This window comes from Aythya fuligula, chromosome 11 (genome assembly GCF_009819795.1).
Source record: "Aythya fuligula isolate bAytFul2 chromosome 11, bAytFul2.pri, whole genome shotgun sequence".
NCBI classification, from domain to species: Eukaryota; Metazoa; Chordata; class Aves; order Anseriformes; family Anatidae; genus Aythya; species Aythya fuligula.
Window position 1 is genome coordinate 18,183,729 of NC_045569.1, and position 21,379 is coordinate 18,205,107.

The 21,379-nt window shown below is 44.9% G+C and overlaps 1 protein-coding gene across 1 annotated transcript in view; it reads right to left on the minus strand.

The window, feature by feature from the left end:
• Positions 1-8,964: 8,964 nt before the first annotated feature.
• Positions 8,965-21,379, minus strand: part of ADAMTS17 (ADAM metallopeptidase with thrombospondin type 1 motif 17) — a 172,061-nt gene continuing 159,646 nt past the window's right edge. Inside the window, exons 22-23 of the mRNA XM_032194627.1 lie at positions 15,781-15,958; positions 8,965-12,830 (exon numbers count right to left, since the gene is read on the minus strand). Coding sequence (XP_032050518.1) covers positions 12,679-12,830; positions 15,781-15,958 — 330 coding nt within the window. The 3' untranslated portion in view covers positions 8,965-12,678. The remainder of the gene's footprint in view (positions 12,831-15,780; positions 15,959-21,379) is intronic.

Genomic DNA, 21,379 nt, shown 5'->3' on the forward strand with positions numbered 1-21,379 from the left:
CTTTTTGGTCCAGGAGATAAACCTTCACACCTTTTTTAATAGACAAGATGCATTTACAGTTGTTTCCAGAAAGGGGCAGTAGAGACCAAACCCACAGGATGAACAGAAAGAGACGTCCTCATCAGGGAGAAATCTAAATAGTGAGAATTGTTTGCAATGGCTTTTTCCTTGGCATAGAAATGCTCCACCATGCGTCTATTCAAATAAAAACAGCAGGGCCAGTACAGGCCGAAATGGGGCTGCCTGGTGTAACACAGTCATTTCAAGTCACTCTGAGGTCGCTTCCTTATCTGCTTTACAGAGGAGGGCAGTAACCCTGCCAGTGTTTCAAATACAGAGGCTGTATGGGCTGCATCAGTTGGCACGAGGCCTTCTGATGCATCAGAGGAGCACTACATAATGCACTACATGACACAGCCGAACCTACAGCACCAAGGTTTTTTCTTTCAGGCTCATGATTTCCTATACCATTGCTAACACAATCAGGATTCCATCTGATCTTGAAAGAAAGGAGACAAGAGAAAAAGAGGTGTTTTTAAAATCAAGACTTCCAAAATCTCATGTTGTGACAGTGTGAAGCAGGGAAGCCCATCCCTGCACCACCTTTACAATCTCTTCGATTCTCTTGAACCACAGAGAGCTAATTCTAGAGCTGACTGAAGTTCTTTACCTGGAGCAAATCCCATATGTTTTAATTAATTCAAGGCCTTTATCCCAGCCCTGTGCTATTGCTTTATGCCATCCTCTTGCACCATCCATAATCCACAGTGGAGGGGGTGTTTCTGGTGGTGGACATGTCCAGAAATCCCAGTTGTGTGACAACACAAGCAAGCACAAACCATGTAAACCAGTCTCTTCCTTGGAGAGTTTCTAGCCTAAGAATAAGATTTCAAACCAGGAAGGCAAGCAGGGAGCAATGTGAGGTGAGAGACCAGCTGCCTGCAGCAGAGCAGCTGAGGCAGCTTTATCAGGAAACCAAGAACCCATTCGGATCCTGCTCGCAGCACAGCTCAACACACCAGCAGATCTGGCTGCAGACTGAAATCTTGGCTTTCCCTGAAGCCAATGGCAAACATCCCACTGGCTTCAATGGGAGGAGGACTTCATGCCAGATCTCGTGCTTCCCATTCCTTTGCTGTAGCCATGAGAGCAAGCTTTCCTTCCAAGGCTGTGTCTGCAGCTAGGGCCTTCTGGAGCAGGAGAATGGTTCTCCTTGCAACCTAACAACTATCAATGGGAAATAAAAGACTTCTTTTTTAACAGAAACGGTGATTGCCCCAAAAGAACAACCTGCTTCGAGATAGGGGGCTCTCTGGGCTGAAATGTTTCCTTTAGGTTTTAGTGTCTGCCTACAAGGTGCACAACAGCTCAATCACGCAGCTTTTAGCTGTGATGAAATCACAAGGTGGAGAGATGGCAAGAGCAGGGTTATGCAGCTGGAAACTCATCTCTCCTGGTCTTAACATCCCTCACTCCATACCTGATCATGTGGCGGTACAAATACAAATAGTGTGACTGACAGCAAACAGGCTGGGGGAGACTAAGGCAACCTGTCTCACAGAAACTGTATCCCTGCTGCTTTTATCACAACTGTCAGTGACTATTGGAGGGGGTAAAGAAAGGGGTGCTGGCAGAACTGTGTGCTGACTGCACAGGGCTCTGTGTTTGCTCTGGCACAAAGGGTTACTTAGCTCACTGTGCAGGCTGGAGATGGGAGGTTCTGGTTCGTCTCAGGCTGGCAGACTTGGTATAGCACAGGAGGGATGCATGTCTGGCTGTTGAAACGAGCACCTCGAGATCCCTAAGCTGGCAAGGTCAGGGCTCACATTCCTTACAAACCTTTGCTTTCCTTGGCAATAATCAGGAGTTTTGTTAGGGAAATCCTGGTGGGTGTTTGGTGATCAGTCAGGCGCAGCAGATTCTATTGCTGGAGGGTGTATACAGGACCTCCCATCTTCTAGATGTAGTAAAATGAGTCTGTTTTCTCCAGAAATCCTGGAGTCACCAGCATGGTGCTGATCAGCTGTATTATTTCTTAGGTCACACAGCATGTCTACTGGACAGACTGATATCTGTACAGCTGACTGTTTGCATATCAATCCTAGAGGCAACGGAAATTCTTCAAATCCCATGGCACAAATGCGCACTGCTACAGAAAAGCAGGTGGAGATGTGCCAAGTTACAGTTCCTCAGTTGCTACCCCTGTAACAAATGCCCTGCAAGGAAAACTGGAAAATATTTCATGAAAGAGCAAAGATAACACAAGACTATCTGGCAAAGGCTGGAATTTAATATTAATGGCTTTCCTTTAGTCACTGTATTTCCTGTTCCTAACTTAACCCTCTAAAATCACCAGTGGTCAAAGAAGGGCTATAAACTTTTCCAAATCTAAAAGGCTTTTCCTTGAAAGATCTCAGAGCATTTGGCAAATATTGGGGACTGCTGAGGGCTGGCTGTCCTCTGAGGATGCTGCCCATGTACCCAGTGTGCAGAAGCTTATTTGGCTCCTGAAGCCAAACACTGAAATTTAGGCCCCTCTTTGCAGGAATATCTTCCTTCACTGTCTCCCAGTTCATCACAGGAGTCCAGAGAACAAGAGGAACAGAGCTCCCCTTGAATTCACGCTCCAGATTCTGTGTGAGAAAAACCTTCCCCGCAGACAGATGGGTGAGAGATACACAGCACTGATGTGACTGTTACATGGAGACTGCTCACAGCTGTGCATGGCTCAGCTGCTGGCATATCTAAACAGCTTCATTCAATAACAGCGTACCAAAATTCGCTTTGATAGTGAGCTGGACCAGGCCCCACCTCCCCATCCATCCCTGCCAGTGGGTACTCACCTGGAGAAGCCCAAATATTAGTCAACATGGATATGAGGTGCAGACCGTAGCTCTTCCAAGTCTTGCGATCCCTTGGTGGTCCTTCTGTGCCACCCCCATCTTCCATCAACCTGGCAAAATACCTGAATTATTGAGGTGCTCCACCAAGAGGAATTTAGACTGGAAATATCTCGAGAAAGACAAGTCTCATTAAGGTCTGCAGCCTGCAACAGAGCACGGTGTTGGCTAGGGCAGAGAGCTGGGGAGAGAAGCGTTAGTCATCTCCTGCCTCGTGTTCAGCCCTTTCGGACAGTCTCCTCTCTTGGAAGATGCTCTGTTTTTGCCTGTCTGACTGTTGGCAGAAACTGATGAGCAGGGCTGGTTGAAGATTTTCCATCAAAACAATATTTTTGTTTTGCCAAAAGATACTTTAAAAATTAAGTGGAAAAATTAGGAGAAAGGACTTAGGTTTTGGCTGACATTGTTGGTTAAAAACAATCCCAAACTTAAGATTTTTTAGCCAAAAATGGAAGTATTTGGGGTGAGGCAGGGAAGGAAGGGGGAGGAGCCTGGCAAGTCTTAGAGATACCCTGAAAAACGACTAGAAAGTTTTTACAAATATGAGGATATTTTTGTCATTTTTTTTCCATAGTGAAGGATAGTTCTGTTTTTAGACCCATTCTACAGGGAGGCTGGAAAACAAAAAAACATGCTTTTTTTCTTTTTTATTATATATGGATAAGCACAGGCAGCAATTTGTCTAGAGAGACACTTAAGAAAGACCAAATCTCTCACAGGAGCTGCCCAGGAGCCTATTACCCAACAGCTTCAACTCTTACCGTAAGGGACATCCACACAGCTGATTCTGCTGTGAGTTCATACAGCTGATGGAAAGCCTCAATAAACACCGCAGTTGCCTTGCATACAAATAAATTGAGCCATGGGGACAGACAGGGAAAAGGCACTGCTTGCAAAGGAAGGTGGTGTGCACATAGCTGTTGCAAAACTGTCCCTCCTGACCAGCCCGCCAGCCACAGGCAGTGTTGTTGCTAATAATGGTGCAGAGAGAATGGCACAGAAATACCTGAGAACCCACAGAAAGCTGTTTTTTTTTTTTTTCTTTTTTTCTTTTTCTCCTTTAAAATAATTTCTTCAGCAAAACACGACTGGGAAAAGGAAACAGCTAGAATCTTCCTCACCCTCTGGGAAACGTGACTGATGGCAGCATGTCGGGCTTACTCAGCGTCCCCTCCTCAAGGTGTGGTCACAGTCAGCACTGTGAAATGATCTGGGGAAGCTTGAGAGCGATGGAACTGGCGGCTCTGGGGACCTGGCTAACCCAGGACCCCACCACCTCATCACAAACCTGAGCATAATCAGAGGTGGCAGTGCTGAAGCCAACGCAGTGCAAGTGTCACAGAAGGCAAACCAGCTCTGTGAGAAAAAGGAGATGTTATTAGGCAGCGGAGAGCAGGGGAGACTCAATTTTATAGTGATTTCCTAAGGAATTATACCATGATTCTGGCCAGTATTTATATTTTAGACAACACTTATTTTTTTTTAAAAGACTAATTCAATCTAGATGTGGATTTCATACCTTTTTCTTAATGAGAACAGCACCGGGGGAAGCACGCTTAGAAGTACTGACGTGTCCTGGCAAGGGCTCAGACTGCTGCAGCTTGCCTTGCTGACAGGCCGAGCTTGACTCTCATCCCACGACAGCCCGGGGTTACAGTCCCGGCGACTTCCACCACAAGCAGCTCTGGCTCTCGGCCGCCGAAGTGATAAAAGACTTCTTGTGCGAGCATCTCAGGAGGCAAGTTTGGTGCCAAACAAAGCTGCAGTCTGGTCGGGCCTTTTTGCCATCAGAGACAAAATCAAGGGGAATAAAGGCAAAGCTGGGGAAAAGAAATGGAAGCTGCAAAATATTCAAATAATGCCTTTTCCAAGAAAATGAAAAAAAAACAACACCAAAACTAAAACAAGAATGGCTTGTCTGGCTTTGCTGGCCAGGCCCTGGATGCTCTCATCTTCGTGCAGCCTAAAGGTCCTGTTAGAGGATTGCCCTTTTTCACACTCCGAGCAGTTTCCCTACCTGGCTCCACAACAGCTGCAGAAGGATGCTGCGTGCAGCGACCTCAGAGAAAACTGCTGGTGATCTTTTGACAGCCGATGCTTTTTGGGGTAGCGGAGGCAGCCGTACGGATTGGCACGCTACCAGCGCTCTCCTGCTGAACAAATGAATCTTTCCCTCCCTCTGCCAGCCCACGTTTTGAGCAGGAGCCAAGCTCGTGGCTGGATCTTGCCTCTCAGTTGCTGCAAGAGGCATCTCCGAAGTGATGTGCACTTTACCCTTCGCTACTTCCAGTAACAAAAAACGTGTCTGAGGAGAGAAAACCAGAGGGGAATATCCCTTTCCCTTCTCTGCTAGCAAGGTAATGGCAGTGTAGGCTCACTCACTTCATTCAGAAGAAACCGATGTTCATCTCCATGCCTTGCTGCTGCCAATAACCCCAAGGAGCTGCTTTGGGAATCTTCTTTTTCCCCACGACCGCCTGCAGGCTGTAAACTCCTCAGAGAAGGGCCATTTCTTTGCACATGGCCCTCCAGCATCCCCGTCTGGTTGCAGCATCTATGGAAGTGCCACTGCCAAAAGAAGACTGAAACGTTAGAAAAGACCTCAGAAATGAATACCAGCCAGAAAGCAAAGAGGAGAGACACAAGGTTACTACAGGAATATTTTTCTTCAGAGTGCTGAGGGAGGAGATTAAATGCACTTGTGCTGGTGAAGGACTGCTCTGTATCAGCAGCAAAAGTAGTGCAGTTTCTGGTGGGTGCAAAGCTTGTGGGACACAAAGCTGAGCCAGAAGGGAAAGGGACAGAGATTGTGCAGGAAGGGCAAGGCCATGAAGTGGGTCCACGGGGAACAGAGGAAGGACAAGACAGGCATCTCAGTTACACTGAGACCATCATAAGCCCGAGGCTCAGGAGGGGCTGGAGACACTGAGGACGCGAGGGCTCACCTGGATCCTGAGTCGTGCCAGGAGCTGGCCCCACACCTGGATGCCCTGTGGGATCTGCCATGTGTGCGGAGCTGCTCCCTCCTGGGGCTGAGGGGACACCGGGGCCTGTGGTGTGACCAGACCCAGCTGGAGGCTCCAGCTCCACCCAGGCTGCAGAGGGATGAAAGGATTAACCGCCCCAACGGGAGCCTTTCACAGCCCAGCAAGAGGAGCTGAGGGAAACCACAGCTTTCCAAAGCCCAGCTGCTTCTTTCCAGCTGAGGCCGAGACCTACCCCGGGCTACGTGGACCCAGCCGGCGTCTCGGCTGTGGTAAAGCACGGGGTGCACACATGAGAGCCCCAGGCATCAGCTGCAGCACTCTGCTCACTGGGAAAGTCTGTCTGAGCATCTGGCAGAGCCAGCAGCTCTGACAAAATAATAACTGTGGTACAGTGCAGCCTCCAGACGTTCATCGTGGGGTCTGTCACATGAAAGGGACATGAAAGGAGACGAGGCCATGTGAGACACACGGAGGTCAGCGCTGGAGACTCCCCGTTTGCTGCTAGGGGCTGTTTGTGGCCCTTCTCTGCTTACACACACTCATTTCAACTCTCCCTGTAAGCAGCCAGCTGTTCCCAGACGAAGTGAAGATGCTCCAGTCCTCTTTGCCCAAGGTGGTTATGCTGTTGGGAAGTCTCTCTCCAGGCAGACAGGCCCATTTCTAAAGAGGGTGAAGAGAAGCTGACAAGGAGGACAAATAAAAATACTCTCTTAGAAAAGAGAACTGGCCTTGTGCATTAGTAGCATTTGAGGAACTCGTCTTCCTGCTGACCTGCCTCCAAATCCAGGTAAACACGAGGTTGCTGAAGGGCAAGTTGTATGGAGAAGCATTACCTGGCACCTTCAGCACAGGTCCAAGCACTCAAAGAAATGTTGCTGAGCTGTTCCCACAGCCTGCCTGTTCCTGGGTGCGCTCACACAGCAAGGTGACCAACCAGGGGTACAAGAAACTCGTCCGCAAGCAGGTTACCAGGGCTTCTTTTGTTACACCATGAGGAATGCGGGAGTGCATTGACCTGGCATCTGGCTCGGTTCTTCTCTGCCTGCACCCCCCAGCACGCTGTGTTTGTGCCCACTCTCCAGTACGAAAAAAACATCTTTTCCAATGGGCCACGTGGCGTAGGGGAAAGCACAAAGTAACACGCAGTTTTCCTCTACCAGCAGCAGAAGGTCCTCTGATAGTAATGCTCTGGGTGATGCACAGATGATGCTGGTGCTCCATTTTTAAGCTTTTTTCGACAGAAATTTCCTTCCAGAGAAAGCAGGGTCCCGCCAGCTTGCTGCGAGAGCTCAAGAGACGGCGAAGGCTGCTGTGTGCACCAGGGCTTGGAGGAGAGTGAAAGAAGCAGGTGGAGCTTGTGGAGGCACAAGTGAGTTCCAAGCAGCTGAGCGGAGATTATGCTTTCCTCGTGGTCCTTTTGTGCCAGAGGACCGGAGCCATCTGACCCCACCTGCCTGAGGTGTCTTAAAAAGACAACTGAGATGATGGGCAAGGAGAATGGCTCCAACCCAGCTGGTTTCTTGCTTGGAAGATGGGGTTTAGGGATAAGGGAAAAACAGAAAACTGCTACATGCAGAATAGGCAAACTAAGTACATAAGCCTACCGGATTTATAGACGACATGTTGGCACGTACCAGGAAAATTTCAAGCCAAATGTATGACAGCATTCCTTACACCCCCCCACCCTTTGCCATATCCCACAGCTTAATGTAATGCCTTTTGGCTTCCAAAGGCTTATAGCTATGTTTTATTGTTTAAACAGGTCAACAATTGCAATCATATGTTGACTCCAGGCAATACACAAACACGATGATGTGTTAATGTACAGCAACACTTGGATGGAGTTCCTAAAATTTTGCTGCTGTTAAGAGCCATGTGTATGATGGCAGCTGGACTGGCATCTCCTAGGGCTACCTTGGAGAACCAGGAGCCCTATCAGTGCTGTGCTATTACCAAGAAGCCAGCGTGAGATCAGCAAATGAACTCTATTTTTAATGTAAGTATAAACACCATTTCTGGAAATCATTTTGGGAGGAGGACTCTCACACCAGCTGCAGAAGCTAGGGCTCGTTTTTAAGGTTGCTTTAGAAAGGTGCTGCTCCCATCTCCAAAAGTGTCCTTTTAATAAGAGTTGAGCTGGAATGGGATATGGATGATAGCATCTTTATAAGGCAGGACGGGAAGGGATCGTACAGGCGTAACTGTGTGCAGTTATTGGAAAAAAACAACAAACATCTTCACCGGGGTGATGGAGGAATGAAGTAGTACAAAGATTCTGGCTGGTGCCTACAACAAACACATCCAAAACACTTGGCACTGAAGTAATTCTGTTTATTTCACACCAGAGCAGTGTGCAGCTAGGTTATGCAGATACCGTTCCAAGGAATGGAATAGTTTAGCTCCAATATAAATTTCCACATGCTCAGCAGCCTTCGTTATCAGGTTGCGCCCGTGGTTGCAGCTACCATTAAACACACAGCTAGCTGCCACCTCGCCTCAGCTCCAACACCTATTGAAAGCAACCTCTCCCAAAAGCACTTGCAAAACGTCTCTCCCTCCGCGTGTAAGCTTCAGGCTCCGGGCAGCCTGCTCAGCCATACCCAGCGATACCCCGAACGGAGCCTGGCTCATTTTTTCCAGGCATTTTCTGCTGTTGTGTCACTGACCACAGACCTTGCTAGACAGTAAGCAGGTATTAACATTCCCCGTGCTTTATTTTGCAACCCAGTCGGGACAAGACCCGTAATTTCTTGCTTTGTTAGCACACCAGGAACAAGAGGATGCCCGACTTTTGCTGACAAATGACTTTTTACCCCTACCGCAGCTACCAAACAGTTGGCCTAGACTTAACCAATTTTCCCAGTCTCAGTCCAGTATTAGACAGATGCATGATGTACTGCTTACAGCTTCACTCCCTGCTCTTAATTTTCACGTTAGCTGTTTGATTTGCTTTTTTTTTTTTTTTTTTTTTAAGTTCGGAAACCTTATTAAAGTTGTTATGGAAAAAATAAATTTATTATTCAACATACTCATTTCTCTTTTTCAAAATGGAATGATCCTCTTTTCTTTTTCTTTTCTTTTTTTTTTTAGGTTTTCATTTACAACTGGTTCCATTCAGTTTGACTGTTTTTATCTTTTCTATTTATAACCAGCACCAAGAAGAAAATTACCATGGATACAGTACATATGCAAATTAACTAATGGAAAAATATATACATTTCACTCTGTAATGAAAAACTTAAATGATATTATTGCCATGGAGGATATATCCCTGTATTATAATAAAATATCAAGCAATAATCGACTGCTAAGATTCTTCTCCACCAACAAAATTAGCACCATACATGAGATAGTGAGAATCTACACTCAATAACACAATTGTGCAACTAGAAATGTACAGTACTTTAGTAACAGTACAGAGTATTGTTTACAATATGGAAATACCACCGCTGTAATCTAAAGAGTGTCAATCTTTTACGAACAACAACTAAAAAAGAATGTATTGGCATAGATACACCGAAACAAACAGCTTTCCTTTCACCAGGATGGAGTAACTGAGGGCAGAGCATAGCTGTAAATTCATAGTAAAGCTCCTATAAAATGATACAAAACAGAAGGGCATGAGTATCCAACAGAATTGAACACTTTTTTTCTTTGTTCTTCTGGTTATTATAAAATGGGAGGGTTGTCACCAGATAAAGCAAGAGAATGTAATAAAATGGAGCTGTGTTGTGCCATCAGTTTGTAATCAAAGTTGGTTTCTTATTACTAAAAAAAGGTTGATGCACACTAACCTGTGGACTGTGAGAGCAAGTGAGGTGGTTTTCAGTGCTCAGATATTCAGAAGAATTCCTTCTAAATTCATGTTTCCTTAGGTAGGACCCAGAACTCGGGACCAAATGTCCTTCGAAGTCCAGGACCAAGTGTACCGGGACAGGCCTCCAGTCTAAGTAGCCACCATGAATTATTTGCAGAAAAAATTAATTAAAATCCTTCCTCATCTATGCACCTTTCTAGGAGCTCACCCACTGCCTAGACAGGGTGACAGATCAGCACCAGAAGGAAAAATAACCCCTGATATTTAAAAACCGATTCAAACAACTTTGATTCCCATTAATAACAAATGCACAAACTATTTTTCCAAGAAAACAGAGAAGCCCGGTGGCAAATCCTTCAACAGGCCAACGTAAATGTTAGCAATGCCAAAAAAAGATCAGCGAGGGGGTGGCATTTCAACAGGTCAGGCCAATTCACAGGCAAATGTTGCCTATTAAAGGAAAAACTCCAAAGCAAATGAAGGCTGTAGGGAGAGCCAGCTCAGCCACGATGCTGCGAGGTGCCTGTGGTGACGGGGAGGCACGAAGGACAGTCACCACCCCTGTGTTACCGCAGCATATGACAGCAGGCAAGAGGGGAAGCTACTGCTATAAAATATCAATATAAATTAAGTTTTCTGGGCTTTGTCTGCTCTCTTGGAATTTTCTCATTACCAGTACCTCTACCTATTCATTTGCCTAACCTGACACCGTTGTGGTATTGCAAAAACCTTGCATGTCGCCCCTCTCACAACATTTTCCATTGCTTGCTTGCTAAGTAGTTACACAACCTCTGCACTTGGGCTACAAGGTGGGAAGAACAGAAGGAGGTCTGATCCTGACAATCAGATGCCAAAAGAACGTCCAGTATTAACAAAAACAAGTTAGAATCATTTCCCTAATAGAGAAAATCATCTGGGGAACAGGAAAGCAGATCTGTTTGTGACAGGCACTTGGGAGAAAATTGTGTGCAAACGTGGCTTTGTGCATACAGGCAAACCCTTGTTTGCACACATGCTCAATTGCACTCAGAAGCACAGATGCGAATGTGAAGCCCACGCAGGATTAGTCTGTTGATGAGTATTAGTTCCCCGTGCTCGAAAAATTTAGCTGTTGATAAAATGCTAACGAGTTATTCCAGTGAGATTCTGCATATTGAAATAAGGAAGAAAAAGTTGCTCGAAAGATACGTTAGGTACTAAGAGTCTTTATCCCTCCTTGCATTGAAAGGAGACAACAGCAACAAAGACAACTTGAGGACAGGTGTGAGCTGCAATTCCGAGCGGCCCAGGGGCTGGGGTAATAGCTGGGCTTAGTTCTGCACTCATCTCCGAGGAATAAAACAGTAACACGCAGTTCTAGAGCGAGTACAAAGCTGCAATTCATCCAAAGGGCTCTGTTTGTATTGTGAAGAGCGAGCTGTAACTTAACCACTGCACAACTGGCCTTAGAGCCTGGCAAGGGAAATGATACGTGCTGGAGTGAGATGTGATAGAGAGACATCGATCTGGAGGACTAACAGAGGGGACAAACTCTGCCCTGGGTAGAGCTCCCGTTTCAAGTCTCGCATACCAGAGAGGAGTTTGGTTTAAAGTGCAGACACATGGAAGAGAATATCATATATGCAGCACTTTCTAAGTGCTCTGATAGCACCAATCCAATAGCACCAAACCTGACAGCACCACAAAATTAAGGCAGAAAGCATTAAAATACAGTGAGCAAAATCCTAACCCTTACTAAAGGCAATAGAAGCCTTGGCCTTAGGGCTTCAACAAGCTCAAGGTTTCATCTTGAATGTCTTATATCGCTTATAGCACTTTTGACTCAAAATGCTATGTAATCTCAGCTGTATAAAAGAGCTAAGAGACAGGAAACACCTGTTCTGCTCTCCAGTCCATCCTTCAAAGGTTGTTCCAAGGCCTGTTTCTGTATCAATGCTATCCAGTTTCACGGTCCTCTTAAAACAAACAAACAAACAACAAAAAAAACAACAACAACATCAACACAAAACAATCAATCAAACAACAAAAAAAATTGTCTCATTATCTGATTGCTTTCTAAAAACTGGAGAGAGATTAGACCAAGCGATCCCCCACTAAGCTCTGCTGGATGAAACGATTTCTGGCTTTTTCCACCTTGCTGTGTATGGTTCTTGTGTAAAAAGTACTACCTACTGCTGTTAATAAGCTTCCATTTCATTAAGCTCATAAATTAGGCTTCAAAAAAGAAACTATATTACTTTGGGGAAAAGAGGGAGGATTGTTTTTTAGAATTGGAAAGAAGAGCAGTCCTTAGTTGCTCTAAAAAATATGACTTGGAATGTTGGATATAATTGTACTGAGCTTTCTGTGGGAATTTCAGAGATGTCCATCTTCTGCTATCAGTTTTCACAAGCTTTTTACAGCAAATCCCCTCTTTAAATTAAGCATTTCATTTATGTGTGTCCCTCCAAGTCCCCTCCACAGTGGGATAACTGTTGGGAATTAAAAACATCAGTTGAAAGCCAAGATTAAAAGAGTAAGTAATGTCTCTAACTTTGCTGATTTGTTTTGCCAGAGGCCTTCCTCCATGGAGGCACCCATAACCTTAGTCAACCTTGCAACTCTTGTCCTTTTCTTTAATGGTAGCAAGCCATCCAGTGGCTGGTGATTTAATATATTAAAGTAAAAAGCATTAATGAAAAAGGTAAAGATGTCAAGATATGATAAAATGATTGGCTCCTTGAGATGACTCTTTTCTGCTTTTGGTTTGGTTTGGTTTGCTTTTGTGTGTGCTTTTTATGTTTATTTTTAATTTTTTAAGGTGGATGAGTGGATTACTTTGGTATCCAGTCTGTAGAATTAGTTTCAAGTCTTATTAGGTATGCTTTGGAATCCACCACATTGTAGCAAACTCATGAAGTTCCAGTACTCAGACCTACTAGTCCGTGACTTACATACAAATAGCTGTAATACCCTAAGAAGTAGCACAGGTTCATTAACTCTTCTGCTGCATCTTGTTTGCATAAAAGTCTCTGCAAGTCTGGCAACAGCGTTGATACCACCGCATGTCTTGGCACAGGTTCTTCTCCCGGATCACCCTGCAGTACACTGTCCACTGGTCGCCTGTGCACTTGTACGTGAGAGCAGCTTTGGACAAGAAAAGAAAGGCAAAACTAGCAGATTAGCTAGACAGTGGCATTGCAGGGGTGATCAAAATCCCTGCATACGAAAGAAGAAATCTCAATCTGTCAACACTGGAGACTGGATAATGTTCTTTCTACTGAGATCGCAGGCAATGGATAGAGAGCTCTCAGAAGTGCTTGTTGCAACACTGAAGTTTTTGCAGAGGAGCAAAAGCAAACCTCGTTTGATGGATATAAAGATAAATTGACAGGAGGGAAAAGTAGTAATTCTTAGTGTAATAAAATACAGACGGCCAACAATTAGCTACTGGGAGGGAGGCTGGATGTCAGAAACCCACTCAGATTGACAGAATGTTTGCGCAGGGGGAAAGTAGTCTGAAGACACCATTGCTGAATCTGTTGTCACTATCATTAAAGTGTCACAAGTGGTTTTATAAGTAAGCGACAAGAGTAAAAACTGCATGTGATAAAAGTGCATAAATACAGTGAATGCAGTCAAGTTAATACTACTTGATTTATAAACTGCATGTAGCAGTCTTATGAATGCAGTGATAATTGGAAAATCTTCTAAATAAATCTTGTTGCCTTTGAGGTTGGGAAAAAGGGACTAATTAGAGAACATCCAAAGGTGCTGACCCTGCAGCATCTCAAGTCCCCCATTCCTCATCTCTGCCAGATGAAACCAGGAAAGGCCATTATTATCCTGCATTTAGCTGTGAGTCTCAGTGCCAAGCACCAGAAACCCACGACAGTAGATCTGGTAGGAATGCGTATCACTGAAGCGTCTTTTAACTGGACAAGTACTAAAAGTTCAATAGGATCTGACGTAATGAAGTTGTACTTCTGAGAAAAAAGAAACATGCAAACAATTTTTTTAAAATGGTGAGAAAAAAAATGGACTCTCTTAAATGCAGAGAGGATAGGGCTACTTCTAAGTCTGCCAGCAGCGAAGGGGATCTTTGAGGGCATTAGATCCTTCCCCTCAGTTAGCTATGGTTCCAGCCAGGCAGTTTTCAGAAACATGATGTAGCTGACTAAGACATCTCGCAAGAATGTCTGAGATACACTGTAAGAATCTTTACATAATAGAAGGGCACTGAGCCACAAATAAGGTAGGACTCCAATATGTTAGAGGTCCAAGATCCCTTATAGGTTTTGAAGACAGAAGCATGCCTTAGAAGCAACATGGTTCAGGTGCCATGGGGGCAGAATAAATCCCCTCTAAATGTGTCTTCACTGAGGGACACTGGACACGAGAAATGAAAGCCAGGCGAGGTGAACTCCAGTCTTAGATATTTCTGACAATGTTACCCGGGATGAAAAACATTCTGGAGTGGGGACAAGGCAGCCTAAGTTTTGTAGTCTACTGCATTTTTTCTAGATAATTTTTTCTGTGAGGTTTCTATGGCAAAACCCAGAAATTAAAAATAATGCAATGGAACCTGCTTGTATATAGGAAGAGTAAAACGTTCAATGATATATCTTTCTGCTAATATCAAATATCATTGTTTCTGGCCCTGGTGATTCCAAGCCTGGTTTAGAAACAAAAGCATCCCAAACTACTTGCAGATTACTTTCAGCAGGGACTTGAGCCTCCTCAGTCTTCTAAACACGTGAGCTTTTTATTGCTTTGTCCTAAAATGTGAATTAGGATGGATTTCTTGTCTCATCAGTGGCTTATTTCTCAAATGCAATGTTTTCCCTCCACTATGCTCACAGTGCTAAAATATCTGGGAAGTACTCTCAGATGTTTTTAAACAGAAGAGCTTAAAAGCGCCTCAGTATGACTGCATTTGCAAGAATAAAATTTCCCATACTCTCTAAAAAAACAGATGTTAAACTGTTGGAAAACAAATTTCAGTTCAGATGCCTCAAGTCCAGTCCTAGTTTAAGTATTATTTAACCTCAGAAAGTGTGATTAGAAATGGTTCTCTATTACTTTGCAACTTTGCCTTGTCATGTGTGCTAGAGGCTTCTCAGGCCACAAGAGGCTGTGGAGTGGAAGCTGCTCTGTCTGGTGAGACCTTAGCAGTGTTGTTTACAACCCAGCTTCTTGTCCTGAAAGCAAAGGGAAGCGTGGATGAGGCTGTGTCAGAGAAACTGATGGCTTAGTTTAGCTTCATTTTACTGGTGATGATGTGTGAAATGTAAAGAAATCAAATCGGTTCTTGGAGCTGTGGCTGAACGGCTGAAATCTGAGGAAAAAAAATATCCCCTTATAAACTACACAAGTATGACATGGGAAATTATGGATTCCCCCTATTCTGTATTAACAGAAGCATTCTTAACTGGAGCTGTTCCTTAAACACAGAGTTGAGGTGTTCCTGGGAACAGAGGGCCTGTCACCGCACACTCAGCTCGGCCAGGTACACAGGGGATGTGGGCAGGCTGAGGGGAAGAACAGTGGCAGAAAATCGGAGTTCACAGAAGGAGGCTGGATGCTTTCATGCCTCCCAGGGTAAATTAATTCATCAAGCCACATTCTTGTGGCAACAAATGAAAAGGGGAAAAAAAACAACAAAGCCAGCCATGCTCTGCTGGTCCAGGTCACGTACTTTCCTTGGGGCACAGCTGAGTAACGCACCACACTTCACGTCCACCCCAGAGCAAGCAGGGGGAGAGCAGTCTGGGACTGAGAAAGGTAAGGCTGCCACCTCCCTCAGCTCTCTGATCGATCAATGCCCCTGCTTGTCTGCTCCTGCTGGTCCCTCGGGTCTAGCCACTGCTGAGCTCTGCAGCTTGGGCAAAGCCTGAGAGAGGCATTAATTAATTAATGGGTAAGAGGGGACCTAGCCACACTAGTCGAGGGTCTGGCTGGGTGGCCCTCTCCAAAATTCTGGCCCCAGGTAATCCTCTGAAGCCCCATTTTTCCTTTTTATTACTATTTTTAACACCAGGCATGGTGGGACCCTGAGCTTTTTGTCTGGTCCTTCACCCCAACACCCCTCACTCACCGAGTCTGGGCGAGGTAATTGTGTTGACATTGATCTTCTCATTGCAGACCTCCTGGTGGCACTGCCTGTAGGCCGCTGGCTTGGACAGGACGGGACACTCGCTGCCGTGGCGCCCGGTGACTTTGTGCATGCACTGCACCACACGCGACTGGAGGCCCTTCCCACAGGTGGAGGAGCACTGGAGGAGAGAAGGGACTGAGACACGGCCGAAGCAGAGTAGCTTCAAAATCACATATACGTGTACACCATAAAAATAAGTGCCAGAACTGGAGTGTGCAGCGGGCTGGCAGCTAAGTACGGTGCTGAGGACTCAACACAGAGTGAACCCGTCAGCCAGGGACTCTTCATACAGCTGCTGCATTTGTCCAGGATGATTTTGCAGCTCCAGGAGTGCTGCGTGCAGAAGAACAGCTAAGGGAGCTGTTGTCTTTCTGTCTGGACTCATTTCACCATGAGTCCACTGACACTGACTGTCCCTCCGGATACATGAGGCTCAAGAAGGCAGAAAAGCAATTCCCTCTACTAGCCACAAAGACACAGAGCTGGAAAATGTCTCCTGCCTAATACTACTCAAGCAGCTTCCATCTCCCTCTCCACGAGGGACCCAATGGAGCTGGTTGCCTTGGTTTAAAAACCTTCCCCAGGACTTGGACAGTTTAACAAGGCTTCTTCCCCAGACAAGACGACCACTGCCAGGTACTGATATGGGATAAAACCAAGGATTACAGCAGAGGCAGGCAGCTCCTACAGCATGCCCAGCCCTCTAGAGAAGCTCCGTTCCAGTACACGGGAGAACACATCAGGTATTCAAGTACTCACTCATCCATCCCCGCTAACCGTCTGGCACTTGCCTGTCCTCCTGGGAGCAATTGCAAGTTGTACTCCATGAGTTTTGGCTTCTATTAGTCAAGAGGCCCAGGCTGTTTATATGCTCTCTTTGTTGTCATACAATTGGAGTCCCTACCTCTCCCTCCCTCTTCCTCTGGCCCAGTCACTTGTGATTTACAATGTCCTACTTGCACGCAGTTCAATTTTAATAAAACAAACGCAGTGAACACAGTGAGGTGCACCAGCTGGAGTTAATAAAAGAACCTTGTATTTAAAATAAAGAAACAATGGGTTGCAGGACTTTGGTAAGATTCCTATTTCTGCTAGAGCCACACACAAGCAAATGATGGGGAAGAGGAGGTAGGGGAAAAGTCAGGAAATCTAATTAGGATGGTGTCAGAATGATCATGTTTTCTGTCCTCTGCTGTTTCTGAACAAGGTCAGTGCAGTAAATGCCATCACCTCCAAGCAGTGTTTTTTAAAAATGACATGGTGGATATCTAAGAGGTTCAAAAGAAAAGCAACATCGGGGCTGGACTGAAGTTCAAGTATGAACGATGCGTACGCAGTGTGGATGATTTTAAGACTAACACCCAGGGACAGAAGAACACATGGATGCCTGTAGTCCTGCACCTCTCCCACCTATCCCTTTCTTCTACAAGTATCACAAGAAATCCCTGCTGCTTCTCAAAGACCATCTGATACAAGAGGCATGGCTTTGTTCTGGGCTGGAGCACAGGGAGCTTCTCCTTCCTGCGTGCACCACTGCAAGGCCTGACGCAAAACGGGCTCAGATGAACAGAATGGCAAAATAGAGCCAGTGGAGTCCTGCTTCAGACAGCTCAGTGCAGAAATACATTGATATGATTAATTTCTGGGTAGGAGGTACTGTAGGATCAGTGAAGTCCATTGACAAAAGTAAGACAGACTCCACCTAATTTTCATCTTTGATCACTCACATTGATGACCATTTATTAAACAGTTTTCCTGTATTTGCTTTACTCACCAAATTTTTATTTGCTTTTCTCGAGAGAAAATGTGTCCACCTGCTCTTCGTTCCTGTTCTGTCCTCAAATGCCATTTCTCCAGGACTGAACGTCTCCATTCTGAACAAACTCTGGCTCAGATCCCTTCTGGACTTTGCCACTACGCCACTCTGGTGCACAACTTACCTCCGTTTCCAGCTATCCTTCCCCTCCAAGACCTTACTATTGTATTCTGAAGGTAGCAGTCATGCTAAATTAAAAGTTTATATGTGTTTTCAAACTTCTTTTTTTATTTAATAAATGGTTGTTGCTTTTTTTTTTTTCCCTTCACATACTTCTTATTTGAAGTTTAGTGTCAACACATGAGTTTACAGCAGATTTTTTTGGGCTTATATGTTCAGATGTTGAATTTACACGACAATTTGGTGACTGCCTACTCATACCTCAGCAATTGTTACGGTGTTTAGGACGATGAGGAATGAGCCCTTCCCTTGTATGCCCTACTGTGAGATATTCCAAACTGCAGTCATTGAAGTCCCGTATGTAACCCCCTTCATAACGTGTGCTTCTGGGACGAGATAGAGGCATTGCATTAGTCGTGGGGTGCTGTTCCCCAGCACTGTGCATCCTCAGTGATTTCTACCAGTCTGGAAGACAGTCACAGCCACTACTTTTAGGTTTAAAATTAATAATTTTTATCCTGATTAAATGCAACTATTAGTCCCTTCCATCTCACTGGTCAAACTCCACCTCTTATCCTCAGGATTACAACGGCACTTGTAGTCTCCAGAGTGCTTTACTGGTCTTCTCACAAAACTTTTTGCAAGGGGAGTGAATTGCACATCCATTTTACATACAGAATAGCTCTTATCACATAGGCATAAAATAACCATGGGGCTCCCTCACAGTAATATAGCGAGTCTGAGACCTTGTCTCTGGCTTTTAGGTGCTCCCTGTGTTTACAAATGCTCTAACCCCCCACCAAAGAAAAAAAAAAAAAAGAAAAAAAGGGAGAGAAAGAAACATTTTTCTCATAAGGTGAATAAAGTTTTCAGATACTGATATACAAATGCTCACCTACCTTTGACTGTGTTCCTGTCTCTGCATTTGTTAACCAGCAAGGAGGGCAAGCACTGAAACTTTTTCCACAGACACTGCCAACTCCAATCCTTAGACAAATAACAGCAGAGTTTTTGCCCGAAGCAGTTTTATTCCTTCTCCTGGGAGACTGGGATCATCACCTATGCTATGCAATTAGTTTTTCACAGCCAGGAAGACGGATTTTAACATCTTTCTTGAACTCTTTTGGGCTTGGCAGCTAAAGGAAGGTTGGACATCTGGCTTATTTTAAGATGAAATTTTCAACTCTGTACTTGGATAGTCTCTTTCCTAGGAATTTCAATAGGAAATAGGAATAGATACAAAATACATACAAAGGGGGAATTGTTACTCATGCTGCACGATGAAGAGAGGACATCATTAAAAGAGGCATAAAAATCAAACTCCAACTGAACAGCAAATTCCCATAAATACCTTTCCTCCTACTCTGGACAGCTAAATGCATCCCTTCGGTCTCTCTTTTCCCAAATATTTATGGAACAATTAAGTACATCCATGGAAAAATTTTCAGGGTTGGATTCACTCTGTGCCCTCTGACACAGGACCCTCAAGCTTGGACACTGGCATAAGGAGCTTGAGTCGGGAAAGCTGCTGCAGCCTTTCTGCAAACAGGGTAACTTTGAGGCGGTCAGCAGCTGCCAGCAAGAGCACATCACTTGTGGGAGAATGTGGGCTGGTACTGAAAGCACCCCTGCAGCCCAGCACCTCATCCATCCTCAGCCGGTTCAGTTCCACTCTGCAGGAGGCTGGGAGGCTCCAGTGCTTCACGGTGAAACTGCCCCAGTCGTGTTTAAAATGCTGTTGGTGGACACTGACTTGGGTTGTTATACTGCTATTAACAAAAATGTTCTGAAAATCAGAAAAGCTTTTATAAGCATTGATGTCGCTCACAAAATACGCACACGTTTTGATGCCGCAATGGAGGGAGGTGACCTGTGATCAGGTCTGGAACCACGTGCAGCGTGGCGTGGGTCTCTGCCTGCCTCCTGGGCTGCTGGGCAAGCGCTGAGAGAAAATCTGCAAGCATCTTGCCTGCCCTGGAAAACCAGGGACTCGAGGAAATGGTTGAACAGCGACACTGGTGTCAAACAAAGAAGCGTTTTCTTCCCGTCCACCAGGCATTGCCAGCAATATCGCTATCAGAAAAATGCATATGCAAAATTCACATAGTTTAGCCACAACACACTGAGCTGACAATAGAGCCACTGTAAACGAGAAATCGACCCACAAGCAAAAATCAAAGGCTTGTTCAACGCTGTAAGAAAGAGGGGGTTAATGACCAGTTACGAAAAATGAACCTAATGAGCCCTTTTAACTCCCAGTTTAAGCACTACTTGAGAAGGCAAAAGGAATACAAAAATGCCTCCATTCACATTCCTTGGCAGTAACATGCAAGCCAGTGGGGATATCCAGAAGGAAATAAACTCACAAATTATCAAGGCAGCAGCTGCATTCATCAGCTTAAAGAAGATTTATTCACAGAAAAACTCCAACCTTAAGACCAAGCTATGATTTTTCAGCTGGAATGCTATTTCCACCTTAGGATACTGGTATGAAAACCCGAAATCTACCAAAGGTGAGGACAGATGTCTAATTGCTTTGAAAGCAAATGCCTCAGGAGAATAATAGGTATTAAAACAGAATGAATTTACAGTAAGTGCTGAGATCTGTCAGGGAGTTCATCAACTCCTGATGTACAAAAGATACCTGGAGACAGAGAGAGGAGTAAGAATGAATTAAGCCAGGGCAGGCCTGCCTTTGGGCAGCTGCAGGAATGTGTAAGAGGGAACAGTCCAAACAATCCCCGTGTTGAAGCTCAATGGGGACAGAAAAAAGTAGATTTACCATGGCAGAGGACAGGCTGTGATGTGTTTGGGACTGAATGGAATAACGAAGCATTGCTTGTGCCTTAGCTGAGGGCTGCTGACCTGACAGGGATGCACTCAGGCCACAAGTTACCTTTAAAACTCTCACTCCTGTAACCTCTAAGAGATGTTTCTCTCTTCTGTAAGCGACTTGCTTCTTCCAGCAGAAGGTCAGAGCATCCCTTCAGCCAATCCTGAATGCACTACAATATAAGGCTGATCTGTTGTGGGGAGAGATAGCTCAAGATAACAGTCATAACTGAGCTGAAGGCAAGATTTTTTTTCTCTATTCATCAGTCTGCAGGCATCTGAAGTTTACAGATACTAGTTTGTCCCCAATTTGCTGAAGGTTGCTGAAGCCAAGGATAACACTATGGCTAAAGCTTCAATATTCGGAGATACAGTCATGCTTTACTGACTTCAGAGTTCAAGTATTTCAAGGCGTTAGGATAGGGCAGAGTTTTTCCCCTGGGGGTCTTTATTTCTTGCCTCTATGAAAGTCAGAAAGAAAGCAAGACAAGTTCCTATTAATAACATTCTAACCCAGCATCTGAGATGAATGACAAACGTCCTGGAATTTCTCTGTTCCTGAGACTTTAATGGCATACATGTGTGCGCTCTGAGAGTCAGTGCTCTACACACCTTACCATCAGGCTTTTTATGAGTATCACTAATTTAAACTCTGGAGTTTTAGCCGAAAAGCAGCGTGCAATACACTTTCATAAACACCAGTTCAGCTTTCACTATGGCATCACGCTAAAGAAAAAGATTTCTGTCTTTTTGCTGATAACATCTAATTAG